Source organism: Serinus canaria, chromosome 2 (assembly GCF_022539315.1).
Source record: "Serinus canaria isolate serCan28SL12 chromosome 2, serCan2020, whole genome shotgun sequence".
Lineage (NCBI taxonomy): Eukaryota > Metazoa > Chordata > Aves > Passeriformes > Fringillidae > Serinus > Serinus canaria.
The window spans coordinates 8,732,320-8,753,590 of NC_066315.1; the positions used below are offsets into that span (position 1 = coordinate 8,732,320).

At 38.6% G+C, this 21,271-nt stretch overlaps 2 protein-coding genes across 3 annotated transcripts in view; one reads left to right on the top strand and one right to left on the bottom strand.

The window, feature by feature from the left end:
* The first annotated feature begins 149 nt into the window (after positions 1-149).
* Positions 150-7,874, top strand: RNF32 (ring finger protein 32). The gene is given in 8 exon segments (XM_050970447.1): positions 150-171; positions 795-830; positions 833-904; positions 5,153-5,235; positions 6,879-6,902; positions 7,339-7,403; positions 7,405-7,506; positions 7,715-7,874. Coding segments are annotated over 8 exon segments (564 nt in total).
* A 4,924-nt stretch (positions 7,875-12,798) lies between these two features.
* Positions 12,799-21,271, bottom strand: part of LMBR1 (limb development membrane protein 1) — a 68,104-nt gene continuing 59,631 nt past the window's right edge. For both annotated transcript variants that reach the window (XM_009085806.4, XM_050970526.1), the window contains one exon: positions 12,799-19,664. In XM_009085806.4, coding sequence (XP_009084054.2) covers positions 19,582-19,664 — 83 coding nt within the window. In that variant the 3' untranslated portion in view covers positions 12,799-19,581. The remainder of the gene's footprint in view (positions 19,665-21,271) is intronic.

Consider the following 21,271-nt stretch of genomic DNA (forward strand, 5'->3'; position numbering starts at 1 on the left):
AGCTGCTTCTCCTGAGGAATATTACTGAAGTCCTTGTGCATGTCTGCATGTAAAGGAACACTATTCTTGTCAAATCAGCTAAAGATTAGCAATGGAACATCATGATTTTACAGGGTTCTATTCTACATCTCCTAAAATAAAGCATAAGCATGGGGAGAAATGGAGGAACAGGTAGATAAGCCCATTCCCTGTATAAAAATAATACATTCTTGTTTATATTCAGGGCTCTGGAAGGCAAAATTAGCCTTTGGGATTGTTTTTAATTATATGAAATTAAAATGTGTTTGGGCATGCCAAACTTTTATAGTTCATAATGAGTTTATTGAATACAATAATTATGAGCTCGGTAATTAAAATTTTAAAATTACTGTTATTTTATTTAATATAAATGATAAATCAAAGATTTCATTTGATTTTTTAAAAGTTAAAACTAGGATGTGTCAGAAACATCAATCTTAAATTTCATATTACAGTAATTGCATGTTAGGCTTCAACTGCTGGAGTTGTATGTGTACAAAAGCTTTTAACAATTCAAATTTATTGGCTAAGTGCAGAGTTTCATTTAATTTACTATAATATCTATGGTTTTTAATAATTTAGAACAATAATTATTCAAGATTGGTTGGGGTTTTTTTGCTTTTTAGGGCTGCTCCCCCAAACAAGAGACAAGAGCAGTTTCTGCAGTTGCTCTGCAGAATCATGTAATGCACAATCATCAGCTGCAGCATCTTTTAACATATTCTAAGGCAAGGACAAGGAATACCAAGAACTTTTACAAATCCCATGAATAAAAGAAATAGTCAGAGTAATAGCAGATACTGGACTAAGAAAAAAGAGCTCAAAAGAAAGGAAGGTGCAAAAAAGGAGAATCTTCTTGACCCCAGTGCTCCTCAGCTGACATTAGGTAAACCATTCTGATTTGTAATTTTGTTTTTATTTAAAATAATCTAAAATGTGGAGGTGAAGCTTTCTGTTCAGAAGATGATTTAATGTTAAACAGCATGGTATCTTGTTTTAAAATTTATCAAAATTCAGCAGTTTAAGCCATTAGGTAAAAAATGGGATTGCCATCCGTGGCTTAAATGTGTCTTTTCATATCTGAAATGCATTTAAAACATTATTTTTGTGGCAATTAATGTAAAAATGTGAAACTAGGGCATCTTGATAAAGACATATTCTTCATTAGAGGCAATAAGTACTTTTAATGTCTATTGAATGTCATAACTTTACATTTTATTTTTAAGAAAGCATCAGTAATTTTCCTACTGTATTTAGCTGGGAACAGGTTCTAGCATTCAGCTTTTTTGAAAGTCTATTTGAAATAGTCTGGTTTATTCCTTATTCTGTAAAAGGACATTTAATAATGCTGCATGTAATGTAGTCATTGTTAATATATACCCAGCTTTGCTCAGAGTTAAAAAGGTTTGTTTATACACTGGTCCTGGGGCTAAACCAGGGAAGAATTAACACCTGTAGCTAAATACCTTTTTCAAATTTAGAAGCAAACATGCAGCAAGATAAAAGTCACAGATGTGAGGGCTTGGAATGATGCCTGGTAAGAAATTCACTTTTAAATAGTGTTATAATAATACAGTTGTGGAGCAGTGACAGATTATATTGCTTAGGAAAACAAAGAGAGGGAGCATCTTAACAGAGCAGGAGATCAAATGTGCTTCTTGCCTCTCTGTATTTCCCTTTTCTAAAGATTTCAACACTATTTTTGCCATGAGCATCTACTTGTGTCCATCCTTTCTGTTGCCTTGATTAAGCACTACTTAAGGAACCTTCTGGCTCCAAAATTTGCAGGTTTGAGTACAATAAACTTTCATCATCACCAGTTAATCACTGGTTTATTTATTCTTTTTCATGCAAACACCCTTTGGCCTCCCTGAAGATCAGTTTGGCTTTGCCACAGGAACTGTCACAGCAGTCCCAGCTCCAGAGGGAACCCTTTAAACCAGGGATGCTCCAGCCAAGCACATCTGCCTCTGGAAGCAGAGATTCAGAGGGAGACTTCAGGTAGTGCCCAAGGAGGGAGTGTAATGTAACCAGTGCCAGGACTAAGGCAATAAGATGAGGTGATCAGCTCTATATTTACATTTACAGTTCTAAAGAGGGCAGGGTTTTTTCTTTGGTTCATTCTGAAGAGAGGGTAGCAGAGGGAAAAGCAGAAAAGTGTTATTGGGGTTAAAATGAACATCAGTAATGAGTGATTATGGAAGGTAAAGGCTGAGGTGAAAAAATGCAGCCCAGGTGTGAGCATGTTTTCTGCTGCTATTAGAAAGACTAAGTGTTTTCTCTTTAAATCACAGCACTGACTGAATTTTTCCACACAAATATTGGTGAGAGGGATTCAAAAGACTGTGCTAAAATACAATTTTGAATTTTCAATTGTTCCTGGGTTTTATTTTGTAGTATTTTCACCAATATTCTCATATTATTTCAAAATGCATCTGTCAAAGATTCTCTCCCTTAATAAGAATTTTGTGGTTTAAACATTAAAACTGCAAAACAACTTTGAAAATGTCATTTAATGGAACATTTTCTTCTTGAGTTTATGGGTAATAAATTTTCACAGGTCTGTGTCATTCATTTTTTTCAATAGGGGTTTGATTCCTAAAATGCAGCAGTAATAATTTAAAGGTTAATGTATGTAAACACTTCAATGAGGTTTATTTTAGGATCAATAACTCGGTTGTAAATGGGTGTGTCAGTAAAGGGGTTGGGCTTTTAAACTTGATGCACAAGGATGAGAACTCTTGGAGTGTGATAAATGTAGGTTTTCATTGCCTGTGCCTTTTCAAAGTGCTGCTTTGAGAATATCTCCACAGAGCCTTTTGCTTTGACCACACGTCCCTCCCTGGTGTCCTGCCACCACTTTTCCCTCAGAAACTCTGCTGTATAAAAGTTTTCCTTCTAAACACCTGCACAACCTTTCTCTCACAAGTGTCCCATCTGGTTTGTATTATTTAGAAGTTCAGCTTTGCTGCCAATCTCTTCTTGTCTGGCAGTTTCAATAATCCATTTGTGAAGGCTTTAAATAAGAATTTTCTCTTACCCTGGGGGTACACAGAAGGCTTTCCACAAAGCCACCTCATTTTCTTCCTTAAAACAGTCTCTGACCACAGTGCTTGGAAAGAAACCAAGATCAGGCATTTTTCAGGTTGTGACAGTGTCTTTCATGCTGTCTCTGCTTTGCTTTCTTGTTCACTCCCCCTGTACCCAGATTTTCTCATCACAGAAACCATCACTCCATAGATTGGCCACCAAAACAGGATAACAAAAGTAACCAGGTGGGGTCTAGGGGAACCAAACCACATGCAGGGAAATCTCTCCCCACATTGTTCCAAAAGCATAAACTGACCCAGCTGAAACCTCAAAGCTGTTGCTCTAAAACATGGATTGAAATTGATTTATGTTTGAAGGATGTCATGACCTCACAAGGAAGTGGGTTAGGCAGATAGTTCAGCTAAAGGGAAGACAGTATTCCTGACAGATCCTTTAGTACCTCTCAAAAGTTCTTTTAAAAGATCAAAGGCAGTTTGTGCAAATTTTAGATGATTAACGATATACATCTGTAGATGGATGAGCTCAGAAGGAGAATTTTAGCCCCCAAAATTAACAAATCCTGCCTAGAATAATGAGATACTTGAGCAAGGGGATCACCAAAACCCCATGACTTGCTAGGATTCCTTTTTTCTTCATGAGAAATGGGTTTGGATGCACAAGCTGCCTGATGGGGGTTTTGAAAGCTTGCACAGGATATGTGCTGCACAGCACTGTCAGATTGCTGCAAAGATTCTGGTATGAATGAAGGAGTTTACCCTTTCCTTCCCATCCAGGACTGAGCTCTCCTCCAGGTGTCATCAGCTTGCATTGTCATTATTGCAATTATTGCATGCTGCTCTTTCTCTCTTGTTTTGTCAAGCACCATCAAAGCCTCACCATGGACTCAATTACTGGCTTGTGACACAAACCCTGGACATTGCTCCATGGATTCTGGTCAATCAACACAAGCAGCTTCTTCTGATCTTCAAAGATGATCAATCTCTCCATTCTGCACTTGGTTTTCACTGCTGAGGCACTGACACTGCACTTTAGCTGGCACTTGGGGCAGGCAGGAATAGAGTAAATATTTCACATGTAAGGAATTTCACTGATTCCTTCTTTAAGAAAGCAGAGATTTCACATCTACATGCAGCAGGCACCTCACATTCATTGCTGGAGATGGACAAGCTCAGCTGTAACAGCTACAGAATCACTGGCATCTTGTGACCATCTCTTTGTCTCTTCATGCTCTTTATTTCCCTTTCTTCTGCCACAGCCTCATTAAACTTCAGAATTTTGCAGCAGCAGACACAGTTCTTTATTGCACTACTTGATTAATTTTTATTTTTAAGAATGCATAAATGCAATGCTGAGGAAAACTTCATAATTCTGAGATTTTATTTATACTGATTATTTGAAATTATGTTGTTCTTACATCCTGAAGTTAATCACATTTTAAAGGCTCTGAAAAGTATCAAATTCAAATTACTCAGCAAACAAAAATATGCATTAAAAAAATCCTGTTTAAATCCTGTATGTAAAAGAGGTTCTGATAATTACTAAATAGTTCATCATTAATGGTTTGGGTTGGAAGGGACCTTAAAGATCATCCAGTTCCAACTCCCTGAAGTGGGCAGGAACACCTTCCACTACCCCAGGCTCTCCAGAATCCTACCCAGCCTGGCCTTGGACACTTCCAGGGATGGAGCAGCCACAGCTTCTCTGGACAACCTGTGCCAGGGCTCCACCACCCTTCCAGGGAAGAATTTTTTCCCAATATCTAATCCAAACCCACCCTCTTGGTGTCTGAAGCCATTTCCCCCTTGTCCTATCTCCCTTGTCAGAAGCCCCTCTCCAGCTCTCTTGTGGCCCCTTGAGTTACTTAATAGTCAGAAATGTGTTCCCTGGTGGTGCTTTGTCTGATGATGGATTTATATGAAGTATCTGTACAAATTATTTCTAAGCAAATGCATTATTAATGAATTTCATATGAAGAAAATCCATTGTCTGTGAAGGCCAGTGGGGTTTATTCAGTGATTTGTTGTTATTGTTGCTCAGAAATCAGGAGTAGCTGAGCATCCTTCCTTGTCATTTCCTGCTGAAGAAAGGGTAAAGAGATCCACACAGCATGGGAAATCCATACAGGGCTGTCCAATATTGAGGAAGGAATTTGCAATTCAGCCCAGGGTACAAATATAACTGAATAATTGTGTGGATTCACAATTGTGTTTATTTATTTTCTTTTCCTGAGGTACTGCTGAAAGTCATCAGCTAGCTGGAGGAAGAAATGAAGGAAAGATTTTACTTTTAGACACCATTTAGCTTTTAATAAGTGGACCAACTCAGTGGCCAATGCTGATATTATTTTGAACATGACATGGTAGAGGAAGATTGGCAGCATTTGTGCACTTCTGACATCAAGACAGTAGAGAAGCCTTTTTATCTGTTCTTGCAAAGCAGGTATAGGCTATTTTCTGCTTCAAATAAACTCCTGTTAGTTATCATCCTGGCCTTCATTTCATCAGGAAAACATTTGCTGTTTGTACAATTCAAGATATTTTTGCCTTCTCAAAAGCTTTGTTAATTTCAGATGAGTGCCACAGCTATTTCAATTTGGGAGACACAGCAAATAGAAATGTGTACAGCCAATGCCAGACAGTCACTTCCTCAGATTATCTGATGAAATGCCTGCATTTCACCTGCTGGCCTGCTCAGTGCCCATGTGTAGCATGGCCATAAACACATCCTGCTTTATTACATTCTCTAGGCCATCATCTTGAAAATATTAAGAGAAAAAAGAGACCAGTGCCTGATGGAGAGGTGATGATGGTAAGTAGAAGAATTATCCCAATTGTTTAAAAGTTTCTTTCCACAGTGCATTTTAGGGTAGTTTTTCTGCCTGTTCCCCTTTTAAATTTTTTTAGAAGACTTTTCACAGCCAAGTGTGTGTTGTGAATCAAAGTCTTTGAATATCCTTAGATACAGGCCTGTTGCTTCTTTTTACATCAACATTAGCTGGAGGTGAACAACTGTCCACAGACAGGTGGGAGAGCTCTGGAAAGATCTGCCAATTTCTGGCTACCCTGGAAGTCTGAAACTTCACAAGAAGGAGCAAAAGTCAGCACTCATTAAAAAGGTTACTTTAGATTTGGCACAAAAAGGCAAATGCCTCTGGAATTCTTTTTGTCCTCAGTGTTTCCTTAGCTTTCCTCCCTAAGGGAAAAGCCACTGGATGTGAAAGCTCTCCCTCCAGCTGCCTGCTGGCCATCCATCCTCTGCTGCTTGCCAGCTCAAGAGGGCTCTCTGCTTCTTCTGGGCTTCACTCCTCCCCCAGTTTCCCCTTCCCCTAAGAGCCAACTGCATTATTTTGTCCAACTCTGGATCTTTAGTCAGGGCAGAGATCATCAGCATTGGGTGGGAATGCAGGGCAGATAAAGGTGAAGTTTTCTTGTAGCCTGTCAACTCCCTTTCTCTTGTTTTACTGTATGTGAGAAACGCTGCATTTGATGTGCATCACCTCTGGAAATGTCTCTGCTGGGAAAGGGGAGAAAAATTAATCAGATTTCATTTTAAATGGTTGGTTTATAATTTTTTCCTCCAGCCAGCAGCAGTTGCCATTTCTTGCTTTCTGCTACCCCATGTGTTGTTAACACAAAATTCACAATTTCACAAACTAATTTTGTTTTCACTCAAAAGAGTGCAGTAATCACAGAAGCAAACTGATGACCTTTCAGAATTTTTCTTGTCAGCATTTTTTTCCTTTTCAGCTGTTAGAATGCTTTAAAGTCAGGTTTGGTTCTGGGGTTGTTTTCTTTCCTTTGAAAAAACAGGTGCTGCATTCATGTTCCCATGTAGTCCATTAAGGGAGTACATTTTTATAGAACTATACAAGCACATAATACATGAGTCTTTTAATTAAACTACCTAAGTGAAATATTTAATGAATTAAATGTAATCATCTTGAAAAGTAATTTTGATTCCAGATTTTTATGGTAAGAAATATAATTTAAAGCTCTTTTATGATGAAGCACTTCATTCTTTTTTATCATCTTTTTTAAAGCATATGGGAAAACATAGTTTGTAACTGAGCTATAGAGGAATATACTAACCTGGAATAATTTAACCCATGAAATTTCATGTGAATATGTAAAGACTTACAAAATTCTCTTAACACTTTAATTTAAAAAACATGCATGTTGTAGAGTGTTCATGAATTGATTAATTAACTGTTTTTACATTCTGTAATCTAGCCTGTTTCATCTGTACCAACGAGATGAAATATATTGTAAGTAATTGTAATTATAATTATTTTTTCAGTGATGCCTGAAAACTTTTGAAAAATTTACAGGTAAAAAGTTGTCCTATGTGTAGAAAAGAACAGTATCAGAGCAGAGTAATACATGATGGGGCATGCTTAGTTAAATTGAATTAATTAGGTAAGCTTTACTTCTGCTACAGGTGTGTCACCAGACAACATTTATTTCTGAATAATGTTCCAAATGCATTACACTTTTAGTAAGAAATTAGACAGAATGCATGCACTAGAAAAGTTAAAGTTCAAAAAACTGTAATAAATCATTGTTTCATATAAATAACCAAATCATAAAAATTCAAGTTTCCTGCTCTTGAGCTCAATTGTTTCTTAGAGAATTTAAGCTTCCTAGAGGGGATGTATTGTTATAAAAGAGTGTAAAGACTTAAGGGAAGCAGTGCCTCCTAAGGATAGAAAATCAAGAAAGCAACTATTTGATAAAATGTTTTGCTGTATTTGCTTCCTTGGTCTTTTTCCTTGGGGCAATTCAGCTTCCTCAAACCAGAACTCCTGAATATCAGCAGTTCCCTCCCTGTTCACTCATTCCTTCTCATTCACACTGAACAGGCAGCACTGGAGCCACCCAGTTGTCTTGTCAGTCTGTTCATTCCATCCTCTTTAGAACCAATGCAAAATCCTTCCCTGTAGCAGAGAAAAAGAATATGAAAGTGGCTGAAGAATGCTGATGTTCCACTCAAAAGTGCTCAAGCCCTGAAGTTTGGAATAAATTAACCTGTCAGTGGCTTGTGACTGTCCTCAAGAAGCATGACTGGAACAGACAACACTTGGATTTTCCTGCTGTTTGAAAGTCTGGGGAAGCAGATGCAGGCATCTTTCCCAAGGAGGCTGCCAGTTTCCCATGGGCCCAAGACACCCTGCAAAGCCATGAAACAAGGTCTCAGCCACAGGAGGTTGGAGAAGGCTCCTAAACATGCTGAAAGCTGCAGCTGAATGTCCCTGGTCACAATTTCTCTCACTGAATTTCAGATGGCTCCAGGCTGCCTGCCCTGGGCTGGCTTTAGGATCCCTGCCTTGGGCACCTGGCTGCCCACATCTCAAAAGCCACAGGAAGATCTTCATCCAACAGTGTCCACAAAGAGGCCTCAGCAGCAGGAACTCATTCTCACATGGAACACTTCAGGGTTTTACAGGGAACAAAAAATGGGCACTGCTTTTCTACCTTCTAATAAGAATAAATTTATAAAGTCTTCTCATAATGATTAGGTTGGAATAAATTCAGTGCAAGTCATGATTAAAGGACCTGCACTTATTTTTCTTAGTGGCTTTCAAGTGGGAACTGTAGATGAGTTTTCCTGCTGTTCACTCTTATACTTTAAAGTGTTGGTTAATTAAAACATTAAAGAAAGTTTCCACAAGGAGCTATCCATTTCCAGGCACTAAAAAGCTCTTCTAAAATAGAATTTGCTTCTCCAAATTGAACTGTGCTTTTAAAATGTCACTCCCTAAACATTAGCATAATCAAATGGCATCACAACAGCAAAAAAAAAAAAAAAATTTTTTAATAACCCTGCCACCTTTGGAAGGATCACAAAGGTTAAATGTCAAGTTTCATATGCTTAAATAAATATCACAAAATAAAAAAACAAGGTCTGAAATATTAGCACTAGGAAAGACACATATTGCTTGTTTCAGGGTGCTACAGTAGCCCTTATTCCACCTGGCATTAAAGTTTTTAATAATCTAGATCAAAGGAGATAAGAAAGGTCACTGAAACCAAAGTAGGCCACTTTTTAGCACCCCTATCCTCAGAGAGTTGGGTGTTGCTCCAGCATGTTAGGTAGTGAATTTCTTTGATCCTCCCTATAAATGTCACTCTGTATGTCATTTAATTGTGGTACAGCCTTTTATTGGTGCAATTAAATCTTTTCTAATGCATTACATTATCTCCAGCTCTGCTAAAAATCCTGCCATTGTTTAGGAAGCAAGGTAAGTCATTGGGAAATGATGCAGCTGACTTCAGTTTCTTCCTCCCCCTCCACATGATTTCTCCCAACGATTTTAATTTAAATCTCACCAAACAGCATAATGGTCCTGGAATTTGTTTAGTCATTTGACTTCCTTTATCACACAGAGATGGTAAACATTCTGTTGCTAACCTGAAGAGGCTCCAAGCAGCAAAACTAGGAGGATATTAAACCAGTAAAAGCTTATCAACTGATTCATTGATATGCTGTAAATTCCAGCCTTTTCATTTTACTTTTGAGGGTTGCCATAAGTCAACACATTAGTAAGCAATTTGCTGACATTGGATCACTTAAAAAGGCTTCCCCATGGACAAAGTTCACCTCAGTGCTTTGTTTCATGGTTTCATTTTATCATAGTCCTGGGCTGCTGTACAGATGACTGATGCAGCTCTGCATACCGATGGGGGATTGCAGTCACTCTCTGCCACTCTGTCCAAGCTTTAGGAAGTCTCAGATATAAAATGGACAGGGTATGGTGTTTTCAGAAATAAATTCAGTTGCTCTCTTTCAGTTATTCTAGGATTTTAAAAAGTTATTCTGCATTATGCATTAAAATTTCATTTTTACATCCTAGAACATGACAATAACAAATTATTTAAAATGCTGATTTCCTTTCCATTCACATTGATAGTTCATGCTGATTTACCAGTTAGCAAAAATTCTGGGTTAGATTTTTGTTACACTTCCTTAGTTACACTTCTTTCTTTCTTCCCAACCTTAGACTTTATTTACTGATTGATGGCTATGAGTCAGGTCATACTACAGAAAATCCAAGAGTAGTTCAAAGATAGTATCTTAGCAGCAGAGGAACTTCATAGATCCCTATCTCATGCAGGAAAAGAGTTTTCTTCTTTTGCTTTTTACAGTTCCAGCTCAAGATGCTCACTTGCTTAGACCAGGTCAGGTCTGGTCAAGTCTGACACCACTATAAATGAAGAACAAGCATAACTCAGGGCCAGAAGTGTTTTAAAGTGATCAACCTTTACTGGATGGTGAACAGAAACCCCAAATTATGTAAGAGTTGGTTGTAATCTTTTCTGGCTCCAGGAAGATCAAGGTTTTAATATGAAATCAGTAAGAGCAGTTAAAACTGCAATGCAGAGATTCTGTTCTGGAACCCAGCTAACAACAGTCAGGTCCAGCTTACCAGGGCTGTCATTGATGAAATACATAGTCACATGAAAATATTACAGATATAAGCAATGTTCCATGAGTCAGTCAGAGAGCACATGGTGTCACCAGTAGGGATTGTTTGGAGAGCACAAAGTGTAAATATTGGGGGAGGCCTGTGGGGGGACTGCTGTTTGTATTTTGTTTTACACATACCACTGAAGGTCAGTGTGAACGTCTGCCTGGGAGACTGGGATGGTTCTTTCTTGACACTGAGCAGTCCTGAGGGGAAGCACCAGGTTCCCCACCTGCTCTTTGATACACAGAATTCTCTCAGAGAGTACAGGAGAGGCTGCTGCTTTTCCCACCACTTTGGGATTTACATCCACAATGCAAAGGCTCTCAGGGAACTTCTTTTATGTTACATTACTAAATCAGCATTTACTAACAAGGAAATGAATCCTATTTCTGCTGACAAATGGATACATCCTTTCAATATCCTGTTCTGTTATCTGTGTTCTGTCTGGGAACACACTAAGTCATAACAGCTCTCAGTTAGCAGTGAATCAGACCATAGAATAAAAAGAATATGACATCATGTTAGCAGAAAATTGAGGAAACCCCAAGTTTATATAAATTCTTAGTGAGTTTTCCACATCATTGCTGAGGGATTTTTGTGAGATTTGGGCTCTCAATTTCTTTGGGTCTAGAAAAGTTCATTTTAAATACTCTGGTATATGCTATGGAGGGCCACTTTCACAGCTGGAAGGGAGCAGATGTGCTGGTAGAGAAAAGCTACCAAAAGAAAAGGAAGTGAAATAAAACAGTAAGAAAGTGTTCAGGTGCCATGAAACTGTCTGACCTTGAGCTCAACCCTTCTGCCACCTCACCTCCCACTGCCCAACCCACACTCCCTGAAAAAAGGGCTCCTTTTCCTAGCAGGTTTTCTGTCACAGGAAATAAATGGAGAGAAAGGCTCACATTGCCTGGTCCTAATACAGATGTCAAAATGTCCCTTAAAACTGCTGCACACATCTATGGGCAGGCACACAGACAAGACTAAAACTTGTGTGAATCCCTGCAGAGCTTCAGACACAGGGGTACATTAGGAGGAAGTGGTCACAGTGAGCTGGGATTGCACTCAAGATGATTAAATTCAAGAGAAGCAATCCTTTTAGGTATTTATTTTGTTGAGCCCCTGGGGGAGCATCTTCAGATATGAAGATGAGGTGGCCCAGTCCTATATGCAATATACAGAAACATAATCAAGGCAGTAAAAAAGCATAAAAATCCATACTGAGGACAACACCTGAGATGCCTCTTCTCCCACTGTCTGTCAAAAAAACCAAACCAAACAAGCCCAAAAAAATACAAAGAAAGAACAACTGAAGACATGATATAGAGCCAGAGATCAAGCTTGGAGGTTTCTGTGTCCACTTGAGCTCTGCATTTCCAGAAATACATAAGCATCCCCAGAGTCAGCAAAAAGGATGATAAGAGGCCCCTATAAAACTGTTGAGGGAATTGGGGGTCACTTCTCAGATAGAATATGAAGGGAAATGTAACCTTTCAGGTGTGGAAAGTAAAGGGAAATGTAACCTTTCAGGTGTGGAAAAAGCTGGTGCAAGCAGAAAGACTTGTTTTACTATGGATGTTTGAGAACAAAATTAAAGTTTAAAGCATGGCAAGGGCCCTTCCCATTTGACATTTATGAAATCTTGGACAATTAAAGACTGGAATATACTGCCTAGAGACAGCACAGCAATCCCACCACAGATAGCCCCTGCCAGGCTGGTTAAATACCAGGAATAATGCAGCTATGTTTGATCCTGTGCAGCTGGATGGATCAAACATCTCCAGGTCCCTTCCAGACACGTGATCCTTGAACTTTAAAAACAGCCTAAAGTCTCCTGTGAAATGGAATTTCAAGTCTGAAGCTGTTTAGGTTACAGCCAGTTTAGGAATCATGGTGGTCAGGGGTTTAACATGTAAAAATTGCCCTTCAGTCAAACCATTAAGGAATTGCAAATTACTGACAAATTGCATAATGAGCATACTTTGCTATAAACAATCCCCACTGGCCTAAAGCAGAGAGTTCCAATTAATTGCACACCTGTCTTAAAACACAGGGCTGTGATGCCTCTGAAGGTAGAGGAATCTCCATCACATTGCCTACCTCAGCTATTTCAGAAATGCAACCACTTAAAAATCCCAAAAGCAGCTAAAATTGGGAGAAGAAAGAGAGAAGAACACAACTATTCACACCAGTTACAGACAGGATAACTTAGAATGACAGAGATTATTTTTTCATTGCTTATAATAAAAAAAGAGACAAAACTCTGCTATAAATCACACTTTAACTTTATTGAAAACACAGTAAAAAAAACTTTCCTACAAAACATTCAGTGTAACATTTCAAACAAAGGAAAAAAACATATTACCACTGCTTTCCACAAAACAAAACAAAAAGCCTAGCTAAGGCAGCAGATTTTTTTTTTTTTTTTTTTGTAACACAACAAAATACCCACAACAGAGAACATTATAAATCATAACTTTGAATGACCTAAAATGAACCAGGAAGGATTTGATGGGGAGAAGGTGTCTACACCAAAAACTATTGGGATTAAAGTAACACTCAAAGCACAATTTTTCAGCTGTGTTATACCTTGGTCAGATACAACAATGTGAAAGAAAATTGAGCTGCTCAAGACTGTGAAATTTACAAATCCTAAAGCACAAATCAGACCAAGAGGGGACCACCAGCTCCATCCAGCACCTCCCAGCCTCACACAGTTCAGAGATTGTGCGTAATTTAGAATTGTTTTTGTAAACTGTGATATTAAGCAGGAACACTGCAGTGAACCCCTGAATGTGCACAGTGAAGGTACCTGCTGCCATCATCACAGCCCAGCCAGCAGCACCAACAGCCATGGACAGGTCAGCTCAAAACTGTGTTTTTATGGTCATGCCACCTAAGCACACATGAAGCCAATTCCATGTGCCAGGGATCAGGGATCAGCAGCACCCTGAGAGCATCCTCAGTCTCCTCACTGGGAATTTTAAAGACAAAATTTAGTGGAGACAAGAGCAACACATGATCTCTATTTAGGTAATGTGGGGTTGGGCCCAAACCCCACAGGAAAGGAATTATGCCCTTTTTTGTGTACATGTGTTTCATACACACACACCAAGATTTCAAATCCCATTACCTAAATGTATCTTATTTTTCTATCTACTTCTCCTTAAAACAACAGAAATCACACCAAATAAGGCAAAAATACTTTGAAAGCTACTTTTAAGAAAAAAAAAGTGACTGAAATTTTTTGTTATATAAAGCCAAGGAGGAGAAAGTATTCAGAGAAATTTTGTGATTCTTAAGAATTTTGGTCCAGACTGAAAAAAACTCATGGTTAGGGGGAAACAGGAAATCATGCACCAGCCAATTTTCTTCTTAAACATTTAAACACCCACTGAATTCACTGCACAGGTATCACCACCTTGCCACTTCTCTGAATGATCAATTCACATGAGGAGAGAAGGCCCAAAATATGCTCATATGAAATACAAAAATCCAGAGGAAGGTCTTAGGTCAGAGCCTGACCTAAGCATCTCTCACAGCCTGACCCTGCTGAGAGGTGACACAAAATGTGTCCACCTCCCACTGAGGGAGGTCTCTCTGCACATCCCACAGCAGATGAGCTGCAGAGCAGGTCCACAACAGGAGCCACCCTGCAGTGACAGCCACCCCAGGGGCTCCCAGTGGCCAAACCAGCTCGTCCCCCTCACTGAGAAGTGGGGCTTACCCTCATACCACTGGAAGCTAAAAGCACAAATATATGCCATGACTAAACCCTATCACTCATGATTCAAACTGACTTGAGCTCTGAGTAATTTGTTAGAGGACCCTCTAGTGACAAGATTGCTTAAATGGAATCTAGTAGTAAAAAACAAAGTCATAATGTGAACGTTTTTGTAGTGGAAGAGAAGTTCTAACTAGGGAATATCTCTCTATGTGGGAAAAGAAATCCATTAAAATCAAAGCAAGTGCCCCAGTATTTCAGTAGCTGGTATCTATGGAAGCAGGGAATAGAGGAGGAATGCAAAATAAAGCCCTGATCAGGAAATGAGCTTCATCCAGTGATGCCGACTATAAAACTCAATGTTATGGGGGTAGGGAGAAAAGCAACAGCAGTGCTTGGGGTTAGTGATCAACAAACATCTAGAAGCAGCATTCCAAAGTGCTCAAGTAGATACATATCAACATTCAGATACCTAAAAGCCTTTAAGAATTAGGATTTCCCAATTTCTATTTGATGTAAGGCCTTCATACAGATACAGTTGCTAAATAGCTTGGAATTCAGTATGTCAAGAATATCAGAATTAACAGGATATTTCTCACACCATCTCTTTGACTGTTTGGAGTAGCCTTCTGTATTTGTTAAAACATTTAATGCTATGTATATTAAACAAAAATTCATGAGCAATAAATGAAGCTAAAAAGTTACTAACAAAATATGGTAGTTAGCACAAAACTAGCAAGCATCCTAAGGTTTCTGTTGCCAAGACAGAGATACCTTCAGAAGTCCACAGGCTTCTATAAAAGTCCAAGATACTGTTTCACTGTGAATCACAAAAGAAATTTTAAGAAGTGATGAATTTTTTTTCAGTGCCAGTGAATTATTGGCTCATTTAGAGAGCATACAATTGACATTTGTATACCAATGAGACACATTTCTTTCTCTTTGAAAGAAGAGTTCTAGGCGCTTCAATTGTGAAATATTTCAAAAGCCTTTAATTAAAGTTGCTTTCTGGTATGTTTTTTCACAGTGCATAAATAAAATCTATTTGGATTCTTCTCCTATTTCATGTTTTGTCTGTCTCAAGGGGGCAAGGTAGAAAAGGGGGCAGAAGTTGTATCACTGTGTGGCTGGTGGCTGTGGCCTCAGTTTGCTCTTGCTGAATGGGATAAATTCAAAAGTAGCATTTTTGTAAAGTTCAAGTCTGACAATGTGACTGAAATAACCTGCCAGCTTACCAACAGCAAATTCAGTGTTCATGGGTTGGGGAGGGAAGTCAGTGTAATCAATATCGTCTCAACTCAGCACAAAAATAACAACAAAATCCTAACACTAGGAGGTAGGGAATCTTATTTCATTAAAGCAATTAAAGCTTCACAGTTCACATCAACACTTTTTAAAACAAAACTCAGCATATTTCTTTTTGAAGAGGTTATTTATGTGGCCTTAATGTCCTGTCTCTGCTTAGATTATTTCACTCTGGTTTTAAAAAAATGCTATTTTCAAGATCAGAGAATACATTAAACAGGATTTAGCTGTTTTCCTATAATTGTTATTTCAAAATTTGAGATGCCAGTCCACTAAGGGAAAGGCCCAGTTGCTGAACATACACCACCACCCCACTTCTGGGAGAGGAAGAAGAGATGGGAAATAAGCTAGAGCATGCTTCTAGAACTCAGGGAAAGCCACATGCAGGAAGAGGCCAACTGCTTTCTGTTTCTGCCTTATTCCTTTGTAATTTAGACTGTAAATTGTTACAGAAAAGGGCCATCATGTCTTCACTACACAGCACTGGGCACATGGGAGCACCTCAAGGAGCATCAGCTGCTGCACAGCCTCAGAGGGTGAGTGGCAGAGACATGGTAGGATGGACAGGGGCTGCAGTCCCTTGGCAACCGCCACTCCTGGTGACACAGGGGAGATGTGACACTCCTGGTGACACAGGGGAGATGTGACACTCCTGGTGACACAGGGGAGGATGTGTCCCCAGGATCTGCTCCCATGTCCCTCCTGCCAAGCACCTGCTGCAGGAGCTCCTTCCTGCCTGTGAGGGCAGCCCAGCCCTCCCTCCACTGGCGCTCCAGGTGGTACTTGGGAACCAGACAAGGAAAACCACTTGTCAAATCTTTTCATTTCTATGACACTAAAACAGCCAACAGGGTCAAAGGTATCAGAGGAACAGGGCCAAAGATAAACAACACGTTACAGACAGTAAACAAAACTCCCTATGAATGCAAAACTGTTACTTGTACAGTAACCAATACTACTATTTTTTAGCTTAAAGTGATAAGCATGTGTGCTTTATGCTCAGAAATACCACAAATATTACAGTTCTGCAATTGCATTTAATATTGTGCTACCAACACAGAAAAAAAGCCAAAAACTAGCTAACTTAAAACACTCAGTTTACATCTATTTTTTGGTCTTGTGTGGTATCTAGTTGAAGATGGAAGCATCGATGTGCTTTTTGCCTCATAAGAAGTGAGGCAGATGTTAATGTTACTAAGATCAGCTGTATATACCTTGAAGGTATAGACCACCTGACTCTACATGAGTCAAAATACTAGGAATGTATTGTCAATATCCATTAATGAATTACCAGTTGCTCGCACTTAAGTGACCATATGATTCTGTGAGAAGTATACAGTGACCTGTATCTTGCATGCAGTGACAAAGCTTTGCATAAGCACGTCATTTTCAAGGCCAAAGGCATATTTTAATGTAGACAGTGTCACAATATCAGCAGTTGATTTTAAAACACAACACTGTCAGTAGTTGCACAGGGTAGTTCTGAATTTCTCATCCATCTTGGAAACCACACAGCACCTCAACCATCCCACAGAGTCCAGTGTAAAGTTTTCCCTAACATAGCCTTAACCCACACATCTGCCTGCAGAATCCAGCAGAAGGGGTGGGGACAGTGGAGGCCCTAACATTTGTTTTGCAAAAATAATTTTAAAGTCTTGCCTGAAGCTTGGGTGCTTTTTGGCAGGAACTGCCCCTGCTCAGTTGAAGTAATTGCCCAATTCACTTGCAGAAGCCACACACACATTGTAATCCACCTTTTTCTGTGTTCTTGGGTCACTGATGCCACGACAAACATGTCTCCAAAGGCACAAAGAGCAAGACCTATGCTGGTTCATACTCCTAGATTCATTCCTAATATTAATTTCTTCAGAGTGTATTAACTGTCTTAGCATTGTAACAGAAATATCTCTTATCTAAAAGCTAACTGGCCTCACACACCACAGTTCACCACCCCATTAAGACATGAGGGCAATTTTGGTCATACAATGACTTGCATGGAAAAGTGGACATATTTCACTGGGTTTTAACTATGATGCCAATACATAAGGCTACAAGCTCTGAGAATACCTGACTGATGCCCCTAATAATAGATCTCCCAATATTTTAAATATAAACTCATTTTAGAACAACTTTTAATTATAGTTCTCTGTTATTGGTTGCAGAACTTTGACTCAGATAAAGATTTCTCACTAAAGTGTCAGCACTAAACAAGAGAAAAGATGCTTGTACATCTTGGTGAAATCAAGTAATTTTACTTTTTCTTCCAAGACTTGATACAACACATCAATAGTCAGCTCAATAAACCTTGAATTTATACTTATCACACACACACATACAAAAAAAGTAATTCTCTAGCATCATATTTACTACAGAAATATTTACATTATGCCCCAGTTCAAGTCAGAAAAGGCAGCTGAAAAAAGATAAATCCTCATGTGCACTGGAGCATGATTTTTGAAGCACTTTAGGGAAAAAAAAAAAAAAAAACAAGCAGACATTCACACACACAGCAATAAGGTCTACAGCCCAAAGGAGTCATCTCAAGAGAACATCCAAAGAGTTTCTGACACAAGGTTTACCTTATTTTGGAACCACACTGGAAACCAAGTTGTCACCAATTAATATAAGACCTCAAACTACAGACAGGCAGACTCGTTTCACAGAAATAGGAAATGAACAGGAAAATTTTCTGGCTCCCTATATGAAGGGCACTCACTGAAGGTGTCCCCATTCCAGTCTGTTTGGAAATTACTTGTGGCTGAGCAGGACAAAAGTGCAACCAGATTTTGAATACTTACTTGGTATTTTTCTTTACTATAAACTGCTTAAAGGATCCCTAAGGCTGCAAGGAAATGCTACAAGAAAGGACATTATCACCCACTGATGCCATCTTGAATCTAAGGCCTCTGAGCAGTTTAACAGTTCAGAAATTCAAACTACCAAGTCTGCACACACGTGTTTTACTTACCAAACCACCTACTGTCATCTCTACAACCTTAAAATTTAATTTATGATATCTACACATATAGGCCTATTTACATATTCATGTGTACATTAAAAAACAGGCTAGTGACAGATAACTGGGTTATGCCACTGAACAGAAATCCTGGTAACTGAAGTATAAACTCAGAGAAATTTACTTCAAATTAAAGATTGTAGAAAACTGCAACTGCAGCCTCCTAGGCCTGTGCTCCTTGCATTGATTCCAGGTACTGCTTACACACAGTAGTTCATCAAAAATTTCACAGGGGGACTTGGGTAGGGGAAGGGACCTCCAGGGCACAACAGCTCACAGAACTGAGAGCTGTGACAAAGGGTCTACACAGCTTTTTACAAAGCATACTAGGCTCAGATTTAACACTGAAGTTAATCTTCATCTTGGACTTCTGTAAGACATCATTTGACCACCAGTAAAGCCAGCTGGCTTTTGGAGCTAAGGACAGAGAGCTGAAAACACTGGCCTTCTGAGAAGGCACCATGACACAGCCTACTGCATCCAGCACTGTGATCTCTCCTGTCCTTTTTAACTCACTCTCAGTAGAGCTGTTTGTCTCCTGTCACAGGTACCTACTCCAGCTACTTTACATTTCCAGTAAGGGTCATATTGGCCTTCAAGCATATGTGTTCTTCTTTTTCTTTTTTTTTTTTTAAATCAAGTCCCAAAGTTATTCTTTATAGCTGTGTTTGTATAACACAGGAGGTACTGTGCATTCAAATGGTAGCAAGTCTAAAAATAAAGATGTGAGACTGTCAACAAATAAAAAGGAATGCATTTTGCTCTTCAGCTTCCAGTCTTCAAGGCACCTCCTGCATTAACTTCCTGGGAAATAAACAAGCAGACCAAAAGTTCACTGGAAAGAGAAGAATCTGACACACCTAACTTCCTCAGAAGCACACAGCATCAAAATGAGACAAGGCTCAACCCAAAGTAACAACTAAAAGCAATATAAAAATGCTGATGAGATGACAGGAATGCCATGAGGTTGATGTTTTCAGCTCTGCTGACTGCAGGTGACTGTTATCACAGTGTTTTCTGATGGCCATTTGCAGAAGGCTTTGTCTCCGAGTCTCTTGGATTGTTTGATAGATGAAGTTTATCTAATCCTGCAAAACATTACAGAATAAGGAAAAACTTAGACTCCCCCTTGTTTCATGCACACAGGCATTCAAAAGAACACAGATAACCCAAATCCTACTTTGTGATTGCAGACTTCACATTTGCTGAAGACCAGAACTGAAGTTCTACCTCCTGTAAGAATTGCTTCTGGGAAATTCCCTCAGTGTTGTTCAAATACCTAAATAATTACCTAAAATGATTAATTTTATTAATTTGATAATTAATTACTAATAATTTATTTTAAAATATAACATCTTATTGTAAATCACCCACTGCTGATCTTAATGTCACTGGTGATGACCAGATCATGCCTCTAAACCATTTTTATGTCTAATTACATTTTTAATACTACACTATTACTGATTTATCTCTGTTTCCAGCCACTTGTTCTTATTGCACAATTCTCTATTGTGAGTGCTAATTCAAGTCTCACATCCTGCCCCAGGCAAGTAGTTAAATTACTCTTTTTTTTTTAGGGGGGGAGGGGGAAGAGGAAAGATGGAAAATTTAGCCATATTTTATTTAAAAGAGGCATGATGTCAGTCCTTCCTTGCTTGCTACAGTTTCTCTCTGAAGTCTCTTATCAAGTCTCTGAGAAGTTAAGGATAAGGATAACCTGGGAAAAGTTTCTTATTCATTTTGTGTAGACTACCCTGAAGTGCTGAGATGTACAAGTTAAATTTCTTGCATTGCTGGAATTGGAATTCCAAAATTCCACTACTAAAAAACCAAAATCTCCTTAATACTGCCTTATTTGCAGTCCTAATATGTCAATTTTTTGGTCACAGGCCGATTTGGGTTCTCATTCTTTGAATTCCATGGGACAGTTTTTAACAGATAGTTTGTGATGTACATCACTGAAAAGAAACCCAAACTGTTCCAGGAACCTGCCCATTTCAGGATTTGTGACTCCCTACTTGTGTTAAATCCAGTGACCATTACCCTACTATGCCTGCCTTTTCATGTTTATTAATCTGCCTTCAACATCTGTAATTTTTTATTAAACATTCTACTTCTAATTTTACAACAATTTTAAACTAATCTTCCACCAGCACTCTGGGAAGTGCTTGGATTTTGTTTCAGCACCACAACTCAAAGCAGTGAAAACTAACTTCTAGATGATGCAAACTGAAGCCTCAGCTACAAAGAAACACTAAAGTTTCATCATTAATCCTCTCAATTTAAGCAAATACTACTCTAGGGATCTAAAGAAAGGGGAGCTTTGTTAATTAGTGAAGAGAAGATGAGGCAACAACTATAGAATCAAAAATTATAATAAAAAAAAAAAAAATTTATCCTCTTAGTATCAAATGTGTTTCAATCCTTTCATCTATGGTCAAGAAATATCAATGCAAATTTGATCAAATTTTTGATTATATCAGGTACAGGTTTTACTCAGCCAGTTACCAAGGTTCTGTACATTCTGTACAATGATTTTCTGAATAGATATTCAAAAAAAAGTATGACAACAAAGCTGAGATCTCTGATAACTATTTATAGGGAACTAATACATAGCTTTAGAAAAAAAAAACAAAGACAACCCATACACAAGCTGAAGTTTTAATGTGGAATAATTGCTCATAGCAATGAGAAT